At 46.8% G+C, this 19,683-nt stretch overlaps 1 protein-coding gene across 1 annotated transcript in view; it reads left to right on the plus strand.

Annotated features, from left to right (window-relative positions):
• The first annotated feature begins 144 nt into the window (after positions 1-144).
• The window catches only part of LOC128225699 (uncharacterized), a 22,381-nt gene continuing 2,842 nt past the window's right edge, over positions 145-19,683 (plus strand). The window contains exons 1-3 of the mRNA XM_052935608.1: positions 145-408; positions 987-1,080; positions 1,900-1,936. Of these exons, the coding sequence (XP_052791568.1) occupies positions 253-408; positions 987-1,080; positions 1,900-1,936 (287 nt within the window). The 5' untranslated portion in view covers positions 145-252. The remainder of the gene's footprint in view (positions 409-986; positions 1,081-1,899; positions 1,937-19,683) is intronic.

Consider the following 19,683-nt stretch of genomic DNA (forward strand, 5'->3'; position numbering starts at 1 on the left):
TGTTCTTTGTCACTATTAAACATTCTCGATGATCTATATTGCGTTGTTTAAGCTGATTGGTCTCCAACAAATGTCAATCTTTTAACTCCACCCACTCGCTAACGGAAAAAATCATATTTCAGCTATGAACATACAACTATCAGAGCATTGTCGGCTCTGCACTGTTATTATTAATCAAGAATTATACAGACAAAATTGAACTTGAATGGTTAAATAAATATATGGAACTGATGCGAATAAATACATAATAAGATGAACATAAACGTTCTTCTTTGTGTTGTTTCTTTACTGACGTCGTACTGTGGACTGACGTCAGCAGTGTACTTCGAAGAAGGGTACGACCACCACTACACGTATACGTCGGAATCTGACGTCCTCGGCATGCACAACGTCACCACGGTGATTAAGGTGAGATGTTCACGGATTTATCAGCTTCTTTGATTAAAAGAAACAACTTTTGATTCTTAAAGTCATTAAGGTATATAAAGATAAAGATAACAATAAATAATTGAGCTTGTTTTTTTATATTTTTGCAAGCTGTTGTTTTTATTGTTGTTATGCTAACCACCCCGTAAAAATCGGAAAAAAAGGTTTAAGGTGCTATATCAATCATCGAGGGTTTTTAAATACCTGAAAATGATTTTCTTTTTGGGCATTATACATTTTAAGAAAATGCAAGTTTGATTTAAATATTAGTATTGTATTGTATTTATAGATGATTATAAAATAGTGGAAAGTGGGGGCGATATCCCTTTTCCTTTTCGAAATCCACTTGTGACTTAAAATGACAAAGATGATGAATAGGATGATGATGATGATGATGATGATGATGATGGTGTTGGTGGTTGTGGTGGTGGGGGTGTTGTTGTGTGGTTGGTGGCGGCGATGGTGGTGATGCTGATGCTGATGCTGCTGCTGCTGCTGATGATGGTGGTGGTGATGATGTTGGTGAACTGTTCTTATACTTATTGGTACTCCATTTCAAGTTTCGTGTACGCTGCATTAACGGTACAGGCGACAGCGGCCGACTCCACAAGCTGTACATCGATAGCTTCGTCCAACACTCGGAAAACGGCTATAGTAAGTGCATACCTTTTTTATCGCGTACAATAACAAATCTCCATCTTCTCCATTACCATAATCAACGCAGAGGTAGTAACGGATTCATTTATAATCGGTCAAGAAACTCCACGATCCGCAAAGATAATGATTCGCTTTTATCCACGATCGGTCAAGAAGTACCACAATCCGCGCAGATGCAGTTACGACCGAAAGAAAGGGTCAGGAATCACCACAATCAACACAGATGAAGTTGCGATGAATTTTATATTAAATCAATGCAGATGAAGATACGATTTCTTCAAATTCGGAAAGGAATCACTATGTTTGAGCACAAAAGAAAACAGCTCGAGATTATATCAGAAAATATCTTGTTTAATATATTGAGGAACGAAACATGGAAACCAATTTACATACAATTTATTCATTATCAATTTTATATCACCAACATAAAAGCACATCTATTGTTACAAATTATCATTTAACAACTAATAGTAGAAGTGGTACTGGTAGCGGTGGTGTTCTTGGTTTAGGGTGGTGGTAGATGTAACAGTAGCACCAGCAGCCAAAGCTGTAGTGAAAACAAACTAGCAGTAGTAACAGAAGCAGAGTATAAGTAGTTGTATTAATATCGTTGTCAGTAGCAACAGTTACAGTAGCTGTAGCCAATGCAGTTACAGTAAAGGTTATGTTCATCATGTGCTTCAAGACCACTGTACGACAAAAGATCTTAAATCAAAATAATTTGAGCGTCGTACAGTTTTATCCGCAGGTGCTTTATTCAGCAATTAATACTACATAAGGCTGAGCTTATAAGTGTATATGTTTACACCGTTTCAGTGGCGGACAACCCGCTTAACTGGCATCTTGACCACAGGTAAGTCCACCTTGACACTTTTATAAAAATCAAAACCGTTATATCTTGTGTGCAGTGTAGTTAAATGTTTGCTGATTGAAATTCCGTTATGAAGGTATGGTTATAAATATTTTGCGACATAGACAGCATTTGATAAGAACATTAGCGAAGTTAGAAACAGATGAAAATGAAAATGGTTACTGTGTATAGGTGTTCCTTTCGTGAAAAGGCGCTTGTGTGGTATGTTTAAGTATTTATGTCTTTTTTAATATCGGCTTCATTTTGGAATAGGAGGGACCGATGTGGTTTGTCTAGGTCTGTGGAATCCCTCTGATGTCCCGAGTTTCTATTTTAGTGGTGGGCATTAAGGACTGGTGCCGTTTGTCTAAGTCTGTTATTTCCCTTCCATGGCCCGAGCTACTACTATACTGGTGGACACTAGGAACTGGTGCCGTTGGTCCAAGACTGTGGATTCCCTTTGAAGAACAAAGTAACTAGTTGACTGGTGGACTCTAGGGACTCGTGTGGCTTGTCTTAGCCTGTGGATTTCTTTAGAAATCCCAAGTAACTAGTTGACTGGTGGACGCTTGGGGTTGGTGCCGTTTGTCTAAGTTTGTGGATTCCCTTTGAAGTACCAAACAACTAGTTGACTGGTTGTTTCTAGGGACTCGTGCCGTTTGTCTAAGTATGTTGATTCCCTTTGAAGTACCAAGTAACTTGTTACTACGTGACTGGTGGACCCTAGGGACTCATGTGGCTTGTCTTAGCCTGTGGATCTCCTTTGATATCCCATGTAACTAAATGACAGGTTGACTCTAGGGACTCGTGTGGCTTGTCTTAGCCTGTGGATCCCCTTTGATATCCCAAGTAACTAGTTGACTGGTGGACTCTAGGGACTCGTGTGGCTTGTCTTAGCCTGTGGATCCCCTTTGATATCCCATGTAACTAAATGACTGGTTGACTCTAGGGACTCGTGTGGCTTGTCTTAGCCTGTGGATCCCCTTTGATATCCCATGTAACTAAATGACTGGTGGACTCTAGGGACTCGTGTGGCTTGTCTTAGCCTGTGGATCCCCTTTGATATCCCAAGTAACTAGTTGACTGGTGGACCCTAGGGACTCGTGTGGCTTGTCTTAGCCTGTGGATCCCCTTTGATATCCCATGTAATAAAATGACTGGTGGACCTTAGGGACTCGTGTGGCTTGTCTTAGCCTGTGGATCCCCTTTGATGTCCCTTGTAACTAAATGACTGGTGGACCCTAGGGACTCGTGTGGCTTGTCTTAGCCTGTGGATCCCCTTTGATATTCCATGTAACTAAATGACTGGTGGACTCTAGGGACTCGTGTGGCTTGTCTTAGCCTGTGGATCACCTTTGATGTCCCATGTAACTAGTTGACTGGTGGACTCTAGGGACTCGTGTGGCTTGTCTTAGCCTGTGGATCCCCTTTGATGTCCCATGTAACTAGTTGACTGGTGGACTCTAGGGACTCGTGTGGCTTGTCTTAGCCTGTGGATCCCCTTTGATGTCCCATGTAACTAGTTGACTGGTGGACTCTAGGGACTCGTGTGGCTTGTCTTAGCCTGTGGATCCCCTTTGATGTCCCATGTAACTAAATGACTGGTGGACCCTAGGGACTCGTGTGGCTTGTCTTAGCCTGTGGATCCACTTTGATATCCCATGTAACTAGTTGACTGGTGGACTCTAGGGACTCGTGTGGCTTGTCTTAGCCTGTGGATCACCTTTGATATCCCATGTAACTAGTTGACTGGTGAACCCTAGGGACTCGTGTGGCTTGTCTTAGCCTGTGGATCCCCTTTGATATCCCATGTAACTAAATGACTGGTGGACCCTAGGGACTCGTGTGGCTTGTCTTAGCCTGTGGATCCCCTTTGATATCCCATGTAACTAGTTGACTGGTGGACCCTAGGGACTCGTGTGGCTTGTCTTAGCCTGTGGATCCCCTTTGATATCCCAAGTAACTAAATGACTGGTGGACTCTAGGGACTCGTGTGGCTTGTCTTAGCCTGTGGATCCCCTTTGATATCCCATGTAACTAAATGACAGGTTGACTCTAGGGACTCGTGTGGCTTGTCTTAGCCTGTGGATCCCCTTTGATGTCCCATGTAAGTAAATGACAGGTTGACTCTAGGGACTCGTGTGGCTTGTCTTAGCCTGTGGATCCCCTTTGATGTCCCATGTAAGTATATGACTGGTGGACTCTAGGGACTCGTGTGGCTTGTCTTAGCCTGTGGATCCCCTTTGATATCCCATGTAACTAAATGACTGGTGGACTCTAGGGACTCGTGTGGCTTGTCTTAGCCTGTGGATCCCCTTTGATATCCCATGTAACTAAATGACTGGTGGACTCTAGGGACTCGTGTGGCTTGTCTTAGACTGTGGATCCCCGTTGATATCCCAAGTAACTAAATGACTGGTGGACTCTAGGGACTCATGTGGCTTGTCTTAGCCTGTGGATCCCCTTTGATATCCCATGTAACTAAATGACTGGTGGACTCTAGGGACTCATGTGGCTTGTCTTAGCCTGTGGATCCCCTTTGATATCCCATGTAACTAGTTGACTGGTGGACTCTAGGGACTCGTGTGGCTTGTCTTAGCCTGTGGATCTCCTTTGATATCCCATGTAACTAAATGACTGGTGGACCCTAGGGACTCGTGTGGCTTGTCTTAGCCTGCGGATCCCCTTTGATATCCCATGTAACTAAATGACAGGTTGACTCTAGGGACTCATGTGGCTTGTCTTAGCCTGTGGATCCCCTTTGATATCCCATGTAACTAAATGACAGGTTGACTCTAGGGACTCGTGTGGCTTGTCTTAGCCTGTGGATCCCCTTTGATATCCCAAGTAACTAAATGACTGGTGGACTCTAGGGACTCGTGTGGCTTGTCTTAGCCTGTGGATCCCCTTTGATATCCCATGTAACTAAATGACAGGTTGACTCTAGGGACTCGTGTGGCTTGTCTTAGCCTGTGGATCCCCTTTGATATCCCATGTAACTAAATGACTGGTGGACTCTAGGGACTCGTGTGGCTTGTCTTAGCCTGTGGATCTCCTTTGATATCCCAAGTAACTAAATGACTGGTGGACCCTAGGGACTCTTGTGGCTTGTCTTAGCCTGTGGATCTCCTTTGATATCCCAAGTAACTAAATGACTGGTGGACCCTAGGGACTCTTGTGGCTTGTCTTAGCCTGCGGATCTCCTTTAATGTCCCAAGTAACTAAATGACTGGTGGACCCTAGGGACTCTTGTGGCTTGTCTTAGCCTGTGGATCTCCTTTGATATCCCAAGTAACTAAATGACTGGTGGACCCTAGGGACTCTTGTGGCTTGTCTTAGCCTGTGGATCTCCTTTGATATCCCATGTAACTAAATGACTGGTGGACTCTAGGGACTCGTGTGGCTTGTCTTAGCCTGTGGATCCCCTTTGATATCCCATGTAACTAAATGACAGGTGACTCTAGGGACTCGTGTGGCTTGTCTTAGCCTGTGGATCCCCTTTGATATCCCATGTAACTAAATGACAGGTTGACTCTAGGGACTCGTGTGGCTTGTCTTAGCCTGTGGATCCCCTTTGATATCCCATGTAACTAAATGACTGGTGGACTCTAGGGACTCGTGTGGCTTGTCTTAGCCTGTGGATCTCCTTTGATATCCCAAGTAACTAAATGACTGGTGGACCCTAGGGACTCTTGTGGCTTGTCTTAGCCTGTGGATCTCCTTTGATATCCCAAGTAACTAAATGACTGGTGGACCCTAGGGACTCTTGTGGCTTGTCTTAGCCTGCGGATCTCCTTTAATGTCCCAAGTAACTAAATGACTGGTGGACCCTAGGGACTCTTGTGGCTTGTCTTAGCCTGTGGATCTCCTTTGATATCCCAAGTAACTAAATGACTGGTGGACTCCTAGGGACTCTTGTGGCTTGTCTTAGCCTGTGGATCTCCTTTGATATCCCATGTAACTAAATGACTGGTGGACTCTAGGGACTCGTGTGGCTTGTCTTAGCCTGTGGATCCCCTTTGATATCCCATGTAACTAAATGACAGGTTGACTCTAGGGACTCGTGTGGCTTGTCTTAGCCTGTGGATCCCCTTTGATATCCCATGTAACTAAATGACTGGTTGACTCTAGGGACTCGTGTGGCTTGTCTTAGCCTGTGGATCTCCTTTGATATCCCAAGTAACTAAATGACTGGTGGACTCTAGGGACTCGTGTGGCTTGTCTTAGCCTGTGGATCTCCTTTGATATCCCAAGTAACTAAATGACTGGTGGACCCTAGGGACTCTTGTGGCTTGTCTTAGCCTGTGGATCTCCTTTGATATCCCATGTAACTAGTTGACTGGTGGACCCTAGGGACTCGTGTGGCTTGTCTTAGCCTGTGGATCTCCTTTGATATCCCATGTAACTAAATGACTGGTGGACTCTAGGGACTCGTGTGGCTTGTCTTAGCCTGTGGATCACCTTTGATATCCCATGTAACTAGTTGACTGGTGGACTCTAGGGACTCGTGTGGCTTGTCTTAGCCTGTGGATCCCCTTTGATATCCCATGTAACTAAATGACTGGTTGACTCTAGGGACTCGTGTGGCTTGTCTTAGCCTGTGGATCCCCTTTGATATCCCATGTAATAAAATGACTGGTGGACCCTAGGGACTCGTGTGGCTTGTCTTAGCCTGTTGATCCCCTTTGATATCCCATGTAACTAAATGACTGGTGGACTCTAGGGACTCGTGTGGCTTGTCTTAGCCTGTGGATCCCCTTTGATATCCCATGTAACTAGTTGACTGGTTGACTCTAGGGACTCGTGTGGCTTGTCTTAGCCTGTGGATCCCCTTTGATATCCCATGTAACTAAATGACTGGTGGACTCTAGGGACTCGTGTGGCTTGTCTTAGCCTGTGGATCTCCTTTGATATCCCAAGTAACTAAATGACTGGTGGACCCTAGGGACTCTTGTGGCTTGTCTTAGCCTGTGGATCTCCTTTGATATCCCAAGTAACTAAATGACTGGTGGACCCTAGGGACTCTTGTGGCTTGTCTTAGCCTGCGGATCTCCTTTAATGTCCCAAGTAACTAAATGACTGGTGGACCCTAGGGACTCTTGTGGCTTGTCTTAGCCTGTGGATCTCCTTTGATATCCCAAGTAACTAAATGACTGGTGGACTCCTAGGGACTCTTGTGGCTTGTCTTAGCCTGTGGATCTCCTTTGATATCCCATGTAACTAAATGACTGGTGGACTCTAGGGACTCGTGTGGCTTGTCTTAGCCTGTTGATCCCCTTTGATATCCCATGTAACTAAATGACTGGTTGACTCTAGGGACTCGTGTGGCTTGTCTTAGCCTGTGGATCCCCTTTGATATCCCATGTAACTAAATGACTGGTTGACTCTAGGGACTCGTGTGGCTTGTCTTAGGCTGTGGATCTCCTTTGATATCCCAAGTAACTAAATGACTGGTGGACTCTAGGGACTCGTGTGGCTTGTCTTAGCCTGTGGATCTCCTTTGATATCCCAAGTAACTAAATGACTGGTGGACCCTAGGGACTCTTGTGGCTTGTCTTAGCCTGTGGATCTCCTTTGATATCCCATGTAACTAGTTGACTGGTGGACCCTAGGGACTCGTGTGGCTTGTCTTAGCCTGTGGATCTCCTTTGATATCCCATGTAACTAAATGACTGGTGGACTCTAGGGACTCTTGTGGCTTGTCTTAGCCTGTGGATCACCTTTGATATCCCATGTAACTAAGTTGACTGGTGGACTCTAGGGACTCGTGTGGCTTGTCTTAGCCTGTGGATCCCCTTTGATATCCCATGTAACTAAATGACTGGTTGACTCTAGGGACTCGTGTGGCTTGTCTTAGCCTGTGGATCCCCTTTGATATCCCATGTAACTAAATGACTGGTGGACCCTAGGGACTCGTGTGGCTTGTCTTAGCCTGTTGATCCCCTTTGATATCCCATGTAACTAAATGACTGGTGGACTCTAGGGACTCGTGTGGCTTGTCTTAGCCTGTGGATCCCCTTTGATATCCCATGTAACTAGTTGACTGGTGGACCCTAGGGACTCTTGTAGCTTGTCTTAGCCTGTGGATCTCCTTTGATATCCCATGTAACTAGTTGACTGGTGGACCCTAGGGACTCGTGTGGCTTGTCTTAGCCTGTGGATCCCCTTTGATGTCCTAAGTAACTAGTTGACTGGTGGACTCTAGGGACTCGTGTGGCTTGTCTTAGCCTGTGGATCCCCTTTGATATCCCATGTAACTAAATGACTGGTGGACTCTAGGGACTCATGTGGCTTGTCTTAGCCTGTGGATCCCCTTTGATGTCCCATGTAACTAAATGACTGGTGGACTCTAGGGACTCATGTGGCTTGTCTTAGCCTGTGGATCCCCTTTGATGTCCCATGTAACTAAATGACTGGCGAACTCTAGGGACTCGTGTGGCTTGTCTTAGCCTGTGGATCCCCTTTGATGTCCCATGTAACTAAATGACAGGTTGACTCTAGGGACTCGTGTGGCTTGTCTTAGCCTGTGGATCCCCTTTGATATCCCATGTAACTAAATGACTGGTGGACTCTAGGGACTCGTGTGGCTTGTCTTAGCCTGTTGATCCCCTTTGATATCCCATGTAACTAAATGACTGGTGGACTCTAGGGACTCGTGTGGCTAGTCTTAGCCTGTGGATCACCTTTGATATCCCATGTAACTAAATGACTGGTGGACCCTAAGGACTCGTGTGGCTTGTCTTAGCCTGTGGATCCCCTTTGATATCCCATGTAACTAAATGACTGGTGGACTCTAGGGACTCATGTGGCTTGTCTTAGCCTGTGGATCCCCTTTGATATCCCATGTAACTAAATGACTGGTGGACTCTAGGGACTCGTGTGGCTTGTCTTAGCCTGTGGATCCCCTTTGATATCCCATGTAACTAAATGACTGGTGGACTCTAGGGACTCGTGTGGCTTGTCTTAGCCTGTGGATCCCCTTTGATATCCCATGTAACTAAATGACAGGTTGACTCTAGGGACTCATGTGGCTTGTCTTAGCCTGTGGATCCCCTTTGATATCCCATGTAACTAAATGACAGGTTGACTCTAGGGACTCATGTGGCTTGTCTTAGCCTGTGGATCCCCTTTGATATCCCATGTAACTAAATGACAGGTTGACTCTAGGGACTCATGTGGCTTGTCTTAGCCTGTGAATCCCCTTTGATATCCCATGTAACTAAATGACAGGTTGACTCTAGGGACTCGTGTGGCTTGTCTTAGCCTGTGGATCCCCTTTGATATCCCATGTAACTAAATGACTGGTGGACTCTAGGGACTCGTGTGGCTAGTCTTAGCCTGTGGATCCCCTTTGATGTCCCATGTAACTAAATGACTGGCGAACTCTAGGGACTCGTGTGGCTTGTCTTAGCCTGTGGATCCCCTTTGATGTCCCATGTAACTAAATGACAGGTTGACTCTAGGGACTCGTGTGGCTTGTCTTAGCCTGTGGATCCCCTTTGATATCCCATGTAACTAAATGACTGGTGGACTCTAGGGACTCGTGTGGCTTGTCTTAGCCTGTGGATCCCCTTTGATGTCCCATATAACTAAATGACAGGTTGACTCTAGGGACTCGTGTGGCTTGTCTTAGCATGTGGATCCCCTTTGATATCCCATGTAACTAGTTGACTGGTGGACTCAAGGGACTCTTGTGGCTTGTCTTAGCCTGTGGATCCTCTTTGATATCCCATGTAACTAAATGACTGGTGGACTCTAGGGACTCGTGTGGCTTGTCTTAGCCTGTTGATCCCCTTTGATATCCCATGTAATAAAATGACTGGTGGACCTTAGGGACTCGTGTGGCTTGTCTTTGCCTGTTGATCCCCTTTGATATCCCATGTAACTAAATGACTGGTGGACTCTAGGGACTCGTGTGGCTTGTCTTAGCCTGTGGATCCCCTTTGATGTCCCAAGTAACTAAATGACTGGTGGACCCTAGGGACTCTTGTGGCTTGTCTTAGCCTGTGGATCACCTTTGATATCCCATGTAACTAAATGACTGGTGGACTCTAGGGACTCGTGTGGCTTGTCTTAGCCTGTGGATCCCCTTTGATATCCCATGTAACTAAATGACAGGTTGACCCTAGGGACTCGTGGGGGTTGTCTTAGCCTGTGGATCCCCTTTGATGTCCCATGTAACTAAATGACTGGTGGACTCTAGGGACTCGTGTGGCTAGTCTTAGCCTGTGGATCCCCTTTGATATCCCATGTAACTAAATGACTGGTGGACTCTAGGGACTCGTGTGGCTTGTCTTAGCCTGTGGATCCCCTTTGATATCCCATGTAACTAAATGACTGGAGGACTCTAGGGACTCGTGTGGCTTGTCTTAGCCATTGGATCCCCTTTGATATCCCATGTAACTAAATGACTGGTGGACTCTAGGGACTCGTGTGGCTTGTCTTAGCCTGTGGATCACCTTTGATATCCCATGTAACTAAATGACAGGTTGACTCTAGGGACTCGTGTGGCTTGTCTTAGCCTGTGGATCCCCTTTGATATCCCATGTAACTAAATGACTGGTGGACTCTAGGGACTCGTGTGGCTTGTATTAGCCTGTGGATCCCCTTTGATGTCCCATGTAACTAAATGACTGGTGGACTCTAGGGACTCTTGTGGCTTGTCTTAGCCTGTGGATCCCCTTTGATATCCCAAGTAACAAGTTGACAGGTTGACTCTAGGGACTCGTGTGGCTTGTGTTAGCCTGTGGATCCCCTTTGATGTCCCATGTAACTAAATGACTGGTGGACTCTACGGACTCCTGGGGCTTGTCTTAGCCTGTGGATCCCCTTTGATATCCCAAGTAACAAGTTGACAGGTTGACTCTAGGGATTCGTGTGGCTAGTCTTAGCCTGTGGATCCCCTTTGATGTCCCATGTAACTAAATGACTGGCGAACTCTAGGGACTCGTGTGGCTTGTCTTAGCCTGTGGATCCCCTTTAATATCCCATGTAACTAAATGACTGGTGGACTCTAGGGACTCATGTGGCTTGTATTAGCTTGTGGATCCCCTTTGATATCCCAAGTAACTAGTTGACTGGTGGACTCTAGGGACTCGTGTGGCTTGTCTTAGCCTGTGGATCCCCTTTGATATCCCATGTAACTAAATGACTGGTGGACTCTAGGGACTCGTGTGGCTTGTCTTAGCCTGTTGATCCCCGTTGATATCCCAAGTAACTAGTTGACTGGTGGACTCTAGGGACTCGTGTGGCTTGTATTAGCCTGTGGATCCCCTTTGATGTCCCATGTAACTAAATGACTGGTGGACTCTAGGGACTCGTGTGGCTTGTCTTAGCCTGTGGATCCCCTTTGATGTCCCATGTAAATAAATGACTGGTGGACTCAAGGGACTCTTGTGGCTTGTCTTAGCCTGTGGATCACCTTTGATATCCCATGTAACTAGTTGACTGGTGGACTCTAGGGACTCGTGTGGCTTGTCTTAGCCTGTGGATCCCCTTTGATATCCCATGTAACTAGTTGACTGGTGGACTCTAGGGACTCGTGTGGCTAGTCTTAGCCTGTGGATCCCCTTTGATGTCCCATGTAATTAAATGACTTGTGGACTCAAGGGACTCTTTTGGCTTGTCTTAGCCTGTGGATCACCTTTGATATCCCATGTAACTAAATGACTGGTGGACTCTAGGGACTCTTGTGGCTTGTCTTAGCCTGTGGATCACCTTTGATATCACAAGTAACTAAATGACTGGTTGACTCTAGGGACTCGTGTGGCTTGTCTTAGCCTGTGAATCCCCTTTGATATCCCAAGTAACTAAATGACTGGTGGACTCTAGGGACTCGTGTGGCTTGTCTTAGCCTGTGGATCCCCTTTGATATCCCATGTAACTAAATGACTGGTGGACCCTAGGGACTCGTGCGGCTTGTATTAGCCTGTGGATCCCCTTTGATATCCCATGTAATTAAATGACTGGTGGACTCTAGGGACTCGTGTGGCTTGTCTTATCCTTTGGATCCCCTTTAATGTCCCAAGTAACTAGTTGACTGGTGGACTCTAGGGACTCGTGTGGCTTGTCTTAGCCTGTGGATCACCTTTGATATCCCATGTAACTAAATGACTGGTGGACTCTAGGGACTCGTGTGGCTTGTCTTAGCCTGTGGATCCCCTTTGATGTCCCATGTAAATAAATGACTGGTGGACTCAAGGGACTCTTGTGGCTTGTCTTAGACTGTGGATCCTCTTTGATATCCCATGTAAATAAATGACTGGTGGACTCTAGGGACTCGTGTGGCTTGTCTTAGCCTGTGGATCCCCTTTGATATCCCATGTAACTAAATGACTGGTGGACTCTAGGGACTCGTGTGGCTTGTATTAGCTTGTGGATCCCCTTTGATGTCACATGTAATTAAATGACAGGTGGACTCTAGGGACTCGTGTGGCTTGTATTAGCCTGTGGATCCCCTTTGATATCCCATGTAATTAAATGACTGGTGGACTCTAGGGACTCGTGTGGCTTGTCTTAGCCTGTGGATCCCCTTTAATGTCCCAAGTAACTAGTTGACTGGTTGACTCTAGGGACTCGTGTGGCTTGTCTTAGCCTGTGGATCCCCTTTGATATCCCATGTAATTAAATGACTGGTGGACTCTAGGGACTCGTGTGGCTTGTCTTAGCCTGTGGATCCCCTTTGATGTCCCATGTAAATAAATGACTGGTGGACTCAAGGGACTCTTGTGGCTTGTCTTAGCCTGTTGATCCCCGTTGATATCCCAAGTAACTAGTTGACTGTTGGTCTCTAGGGACTCGTGTGGCTTGTCTTAACCTGTGGATCCCCTTTGATATCCCAAGTAACTAAATGACTGGTGGACTCTAGGGACTCGTGTGGCTTGTCTTAGCCTGTGGATCCCCTTTGATGTCCCATGTAACTAAATGACTGGTGGACTCTAGGGACTCGTGTGGCTTGTCTTAGCCTGTGGATCCCCTTTGATATCCCATGTAACTAAATGACTGGTGGACTCTAGGGACTCGTGTGGCTTGTCTTAGCCTGTAGATCACCTTTGATATCCCATGTAACTAAATGACTGGTGGTCTCTAGGGACTCGTGTGGCTTGTCTTAGCCTGTGGATCCCCTTTGATGTCCCATATAACTAGTTGACTGGTGGACTCTAGGGACTCGTGTGGCTTGTCTTAGCCTGTGGATCCCCTTTGATATCCCATGTAACTAGTTGACTGGTGGACTCTAGGGACTCGTGTGGCTTGTCTTAGCCTGTGGATCCCCTTTGATATCCCATGTAACTAAATGACTGGTGGACTCTAGGGACTCGTGTGGCTTGTCTTAGCCTGTGGATCCCCTTTGATATCCCAAGTAACTAAATGACTGGTGGACTCTAGGGACTCGTGTGGCTTGTCTTAGCCTGTGGATCCCCTTTGATATCCCATGTAACTAGTTGACTGGTGGACTCTAGGGACTCGTGTGGCTTGTCTTAGCCTGTGGATCCCCTTTGATATCCCATGTAATAAAATGACTGGTGGACTCTAGGGACTCATGTGGCTTGTCTTAGCCTGTGGATCCCCGTTGATGTCCCATGTAACTAGTTGACTGGTGGACTCTAGGGACTCATGTGGCTTGTCTTAGCCTGTGGATCCCCTTTGATATCCCATGTAACTAAATGACTGGTGGACTCTAGGGACTCGTGTGGCTTGTATTAGCCTGTGGATCCCCTTTGATATCCCATGTAACAAAATGACTGGTGGACTCTAGGGACTCGTGTGGCTTGTCTTAGCCTGTGGATCCCCTTTGATGTCCCATGTAACTAGTTGACTGGTGGACTCTAGGGACTCGTGTGGCTTGTCTTAGCCTGTGGATCCCCTTTGATATCCCAAGTAACTAGTTGACTGGTGGACTCTAGGGACTCTTGTGGCTTGTCTTAGCCTGTGGATCCTCTTTGATATCCCATGTAACTAAATGACTGGTGGACTCTAGGGACTCTTGTGTCTTGTCTTAGCCTGTTGATCCCCTTTGATATCCCATGTAACTAAATGACTGGTGGACTCTAGGGAGTCGTGTGGCTTGTCTTAGCCTGTGGATCCCCTTTGATGTCCCAAGTAACTAAATGACTGGTGGACCCTAGGGACTCTTGTGGCTTGTCTTAGCCTGTGGATCACCTTTGATATCCCATGTAACTAAATGACTGGTGGACTCTAGGGACTCGTGTGGCTTGTCTTAGCCTGTGGATCCCCTTTGATATCCCATGTAACTAAATGACTGGTGGACTCTAGGGACTCGTGTGGCTAGTCTTAGCCTGTGGATCCCCTTTGATGTCCCATGTAAATAAATGACTGGTGGACTCAAGGGACTCTTGTGGCTTGTCTTAGCCTGTGGATCCCCTTTGATATCCCAAGTAACAAGTTGACAGGTTGACTCTAGGGACTCGTGTGGCTTGTGTTAGCCTGTGGATCCCCTTTGATGTCCCATGTAACTAAATGACTGGTGGACTCTAGGGACTCGTGTGGCTTGTCTTAGCCTGTGGATCCCCTTTGATATCCCAAGTAACAAGTTGACAGGTTGACTCTAGGGACTCGTGTGGCTAGTCTTAGCCTGTGGATCCCCTTTGATGTCCCATGTAACTAAATGACTGGCGAACTCTAGGGACTCGTGTGGCTTGTCTTAGCCTGTGGATCCCCTTTAATATCCCATGTAACTAAATGACTGGTGGACTCTAGGGACTTGTGTGGCTTGTGTTAGCCTGTGGATCCCCTTTGATATCCCATGTAACTAGTTGACTGGTGGACTCTAGGGACTCGTGTGGCTTGTCTTAGCCTGTGGCTCCCCTTTGATGTCCCAAGTAACTAGTTGACTGGTGGACTCTAGGGCCTTGTGTGGCTTGTCTTAGCCTGTGGATCCCCTTTGATATCCCATGTAACTAGTTGACTGGTGGACTCTAGGGACTCGTGTGGCTTGTCTTAGCCTGTGGATCCCCTTTGATATCCCATGTAACTAGTTGACTGGTGGACTCTAGGGACTCGTGTGGCTAGTCTTAGCCTGTGGATCCCCTTTGATGTCCCATGTAATTAAATGACTGGTGGACTCAAGGGACTCTTGTGGCTTGTCTTAGCCTGTGGATCACCTTTGATATCCCATGTAACTAAATGACTGGTGGACTCTAGGGACTCTTTTGGCTTGTCTTAGCCTGTGGATCCCCTTTGATATCCCATGTAACTAAATGACTGGTGGACCCTAGGGACTCGTGTGGCTTGTCTTAGCCTGTGGATCCCCTTTGATATCCCATGTAACTAAATGACTGGTGGACTCTAGGGACTCGTGTGGCTAGTCTTAGCCTGTGGATCCCCTTTGATATCCCATGTAACTAGTTGACTGGTGGACCCTAGGGACTCGTGTGGCTTGTCTTAGCCTGTTGATCCCCTTTGATATCCCATGTAACTAAATGACTGGTGGACCCTAGGGACTCATGTGGCTTGTCTTAGCCTGTGGATCACCTTTGATATCCCATGTAACTAAATGACTGGTGGACTCTAGGGACTCGTGTGGCTTGTCTTAGCCTGTGGATCCCCTTTGATATCCCATGTAACTAAATGACTGGTGGACTCTAGGGACTCGTGTGGCTTGTCTTAGCCTGTGGATCCCCTTTGATGTCCCATGTAAATAAATGACTGGTGGACTCAAGGGACTCTTGTGGCTTGTCTTAGACTGTGGATCCTCTTTAATATCCCATGTAAATAAATGACTGGTGGACTCTAGGGACTCGTGTGGCTTGTCTTAGCCTGTGGATCCCCTTTGATATCCCATGTAACTAAATGACTGGTGGACTCTAGGGACTCGTGTGGCTTGTCTTAGCCTGTGGATCTCCTTTGATATCCCAAGTAACTAAATGACTGGTGGACTCTAGGGACTCGTGTGGCTTGTCTTAGCCTGTGGATCTCCTTTGATATCCCAAGTAACTAAATGACTGGTGGACCCTAGGGACTCTTGTGGCTTGTCTTAGCCTGTAGATCCACTTTGATATCCCAAGTAACTAGTTGACTGGTGAACCCTAGGGACTCGTGTGGCTTGTCTTAGCCTGTGGATCTCCTTTGATATCCCATGTAACTAAATGACTGGTGGACCCTAAGGGACTCTTGTGGCTTGTCTTAGCCTGTGGATCACCTTTGATATCCCATGTAACTAGTTGACTGGTGGACTCTAGGGACTCGTGTGGCTTGTCTTAGCCTGTGGATCCCCTTTGATATCCCATGTAACTAAATGACTGGTGGACTCTAGGGACTCGTGTGGCTTGTCTTAGCCTGTGGATCCCCTTTGATATCCCATGTAACTAAATGACTGGTGGACCTTAGGGACTCGTGTGGCTTGTCTTAGCCTGTTGATCTCCTTTGATATCCCATGTAACTAAATGACTGGTGGACTCTAGGGACTCGTGTGGCTTGTCTTAGCCTGTGGATCCCCTTTGATATCCCATGTAACTAGTTGACTGGTGGACCCTAGGGACTCTTGTGGCTTGTCTTAGCCTGTGGATCTCCTTTGATATCCCATGTAACTAGTTGACTGGTGGACCCTAGGGACTCGTGTGGCTTGTCTTAGCCTGTGGATCCCCTTTGATGTCCCAAGTAACTAGTTGACTGGTGGACTCTAGGGACTCGTGTGGCTTGTCTTAGCCTGTGGATCCCCTTTGATATTCCATGTAATAAAATGACTGGTATACTCTAGGGACTCGTGTGGCTTGTCTTAGCCTGTGGATCCCCTTTGATATTCCATGTAATAAAATGACTGGTGGACTCTAGGGACTCGTGTGGCTTGTCTTAGCCTGTGGATCCCCTTTGATATCCCAAGTAACTAGTTGACTGGTGGACTCTAGGGACTCGTGTGGCTTGTCTTAGCCTGTGGATCCCCTTTGATATCCCATGTAATAAAATGACTGGTGGACTCTAGGGACTCGTGTGGCTTGTCTTAGCCTGTGGATCTCCTTTGATATCCCATGTAATAATATGACTGGTGGACTCTAGGGACTCGTGTGGCTTGTCTTAGCCTGTTGATCCCCTTTGATGTCCCAAGTAACTAGTTGACTGGTGGACTCTACGGAGTCGTGTGGCTTGTCTTAGCCTGTGGATCTCCTTTGATATCCCATGTAATAATATGACTGGTGGACTCTAGGGACTCGTGTGGCTTGTCTTAGCCTGTGGATCCCCTTTGATGTCCCATGTAACTAAATGACTGGTGGACTCTAGGGACTCGTGTGGCTTGTCTTAGCCTGTGGATCCCCTTTGATATTCCATGTAATAAAATGACTGGTATACTCTAGGGACTCGTGTGGCTTGTCTTAGCCTGTGGATCCCCTTTGATATTCCATGTAATAAAATGACTGGTGGACTCTAGGGACTCGTGTGGCTTGTCTTAGCCTGTGGATCTCCTTTGATATCCCATGTAATAAAATGACTGGTGGACTCTAGGGACTCGTGTGGCTTGTCTTAGCCTGTGGATCCCCTTTGATATCCCATGTAACTAAATGACTGGTGGACTCTAGGGACTCGTGTGGCTTGTCTTAGCCTGTGGATCCCCTTTGATATCCCAAGTAACTAGTTGACTGGTGGACTCTAGGGACTCGTGTGGCTTGTCTTAGCCTGTGGATCCCCTTTGATATCCCAAGTAACTAAATGACTGGTGGACTCTAGGGACTCGTGTGGCTTGTCTTAGCCTGTGGATCCCTTTGATAGTCCCATGTAACTAAGTTGACTGGTGGACTCTAGGGACTCGTGTGGCTTGTCTTAGCCTGTGGATCCCCTTTGATATCCCAATGTAACTAAATGACTGGTGGACTCTAGGGACTCGTGTGGCTTGTCTTAGCCTGTGGATCCCCTTTGATATCCCATGTAACTAATTGACTGGTGGACTCTAGGGACTCGTGTGGCTTGTCTTAGCCTGTGGATCCCCTTTGATATTCCATGTAACAAAATGACTGGTTGACTCTAGGGACTCGTGTGGCTTGTCTTAGCCTGTGGATCCCCTTTGATATCCCATGTAACTAAATGACTGGTGGACTCTAGGGACTCGTGTGGCTTGTCTTAGCCTGTGGATTCCCTTTGATATCCCATGTAACTAGTTGACTGGTATACTCTAGGGACTCGTGTGGCTTGTCTTAGCCTGTGGATCCCCTTTGATATCCCATGTAACTAAGTTGACTGGTGGACTCTAGGGACTCTTGTGGCTTGTCTTAGCCTGTGGATCCCCTTTGATATCCCATGTAACTAAGTTGACTGGTGGACTCTAGGGACTCGTGTGGCTTGTCTTAGCCTGTGGATCCCCTTTGATGTCCCATGTAACTAAATGACTGGTGGACTCTAGGGACTCGTGTGGCTTGTCTTAGCCTGTGGATCCCCTTTGATATCCCATGTAACTAATGACTGGTGGACTCTAGGGACTCGTGTGGCTTGTCTTAGCCTGTGGATCCCCTTTGATGTCCCATGTAACTAAATGACTGGTGGACTCTAGGGACTCGTGTGGCTTGTCTTAGCCTGTGGATCCCCTTTGATATCCCATGTAACTAAATGACTGGTGGACTCTAGGGACTCGTGTGGCTTGTCTTAGCCTGTGGATCCCCTTTGATGTCCCATGTAACTAAATGACTGGTGGACTCTAGGGACTCGTGTGGCTTGTCTTAGCCTGTGGATCCCCTTTGATATCCCAAGTAACTAGTTGACTGGTGGACTCTAGGGACTCGTGTGGCTTGTCTTAGCCTGTGTATCCCCTTTGATATCCCATGTAATAAAATGACTGGTGGACTCTAGGGACTCGTGTGGCTTGTCTTAGCCTGTTGATCCCCTTTGATATCCCATGTAACTAAATGACTGGTGGACTCTAGGGACTCGTGTGGCTTGTCTTAGCCTGTGGATCCCCTTTGATATCCCATGTAACTAAATGACTGGTGGACTCTAGGGACTCGTGTGGCTTGTCTTAGCCTGTGGATCCCCTTTGATATCCCATGTAACTAAATGACTGGTGGACTCTAGGGACTCGTGTGGCTTGTCTTAGCCTGTGGATCCCCTTTGATATCCCATGTAACTAAGTTGACTGGTGGACTCTAGGGACTCGTGTGGCTTGTCTTAGCCTGTGGATCCCCTTTGATATCCCATGTAACTAAATGACTGGTGGACTCTAGGGACTCTTGTGGCTTGTCTTAGCCTGTGGATCCCCTTTGATATCCCAATGTAACTAAAGTGACATGGTTGACTCTAGGGACTCGTGTGGCTTGTCTTAGCCTGTGGATCCCCTTTGATATCCCATGTAACTAAATGACGGTTGACTCTAGGACTCATGTGCTTGGCTTAGCCTGTGATCCCCTTTGATATCCCATGTAACTAAATGAAGGTTGGACTCTAGGGACTCGTGTGGCTTGTCTTAGCCTGTGGATCCCCTTTGATATCCCATGTAACTAAATGAAGGTTGGACTCTAGGGACTCGTGTGGCTTGTCTTAGCCTGTGGATCCCCTTTGATGTCCCATGTAACTAAATGACTGGCGACTCTAGGGACTCGTGGCTTGTCTTAGCCTGTGGATCCCCTTTGATGTCCCATGTAACTAAATGACAGGTTGACTCTAGGGACTCGTGTGGCTTGTCTTAGCCTGTGGATCCCCTTTGATATCCCATGTAACTAAATGACTGGTGGACTCTAGGGACTCGTGTGGCTTGTCTTAGCCTGTGGATCCCTTTGATATCCCATAACTAAATGACAGGTTGGACTCTAGGG

The sequence above is a fragment of the Mya arenaria genome, chromosome 3 (assembly GCF_026914265.1).
Source record: "Mya arenaria isolate MELC-2E11 chromosome 3, ASM2691426v1".
Taxonomy (NCBI): domain Eukaryota; kingdom Metazoa; phylum Mollusca; class Bivalvia; order Myida; family Myidae; genus Mya; species Mya arenaria.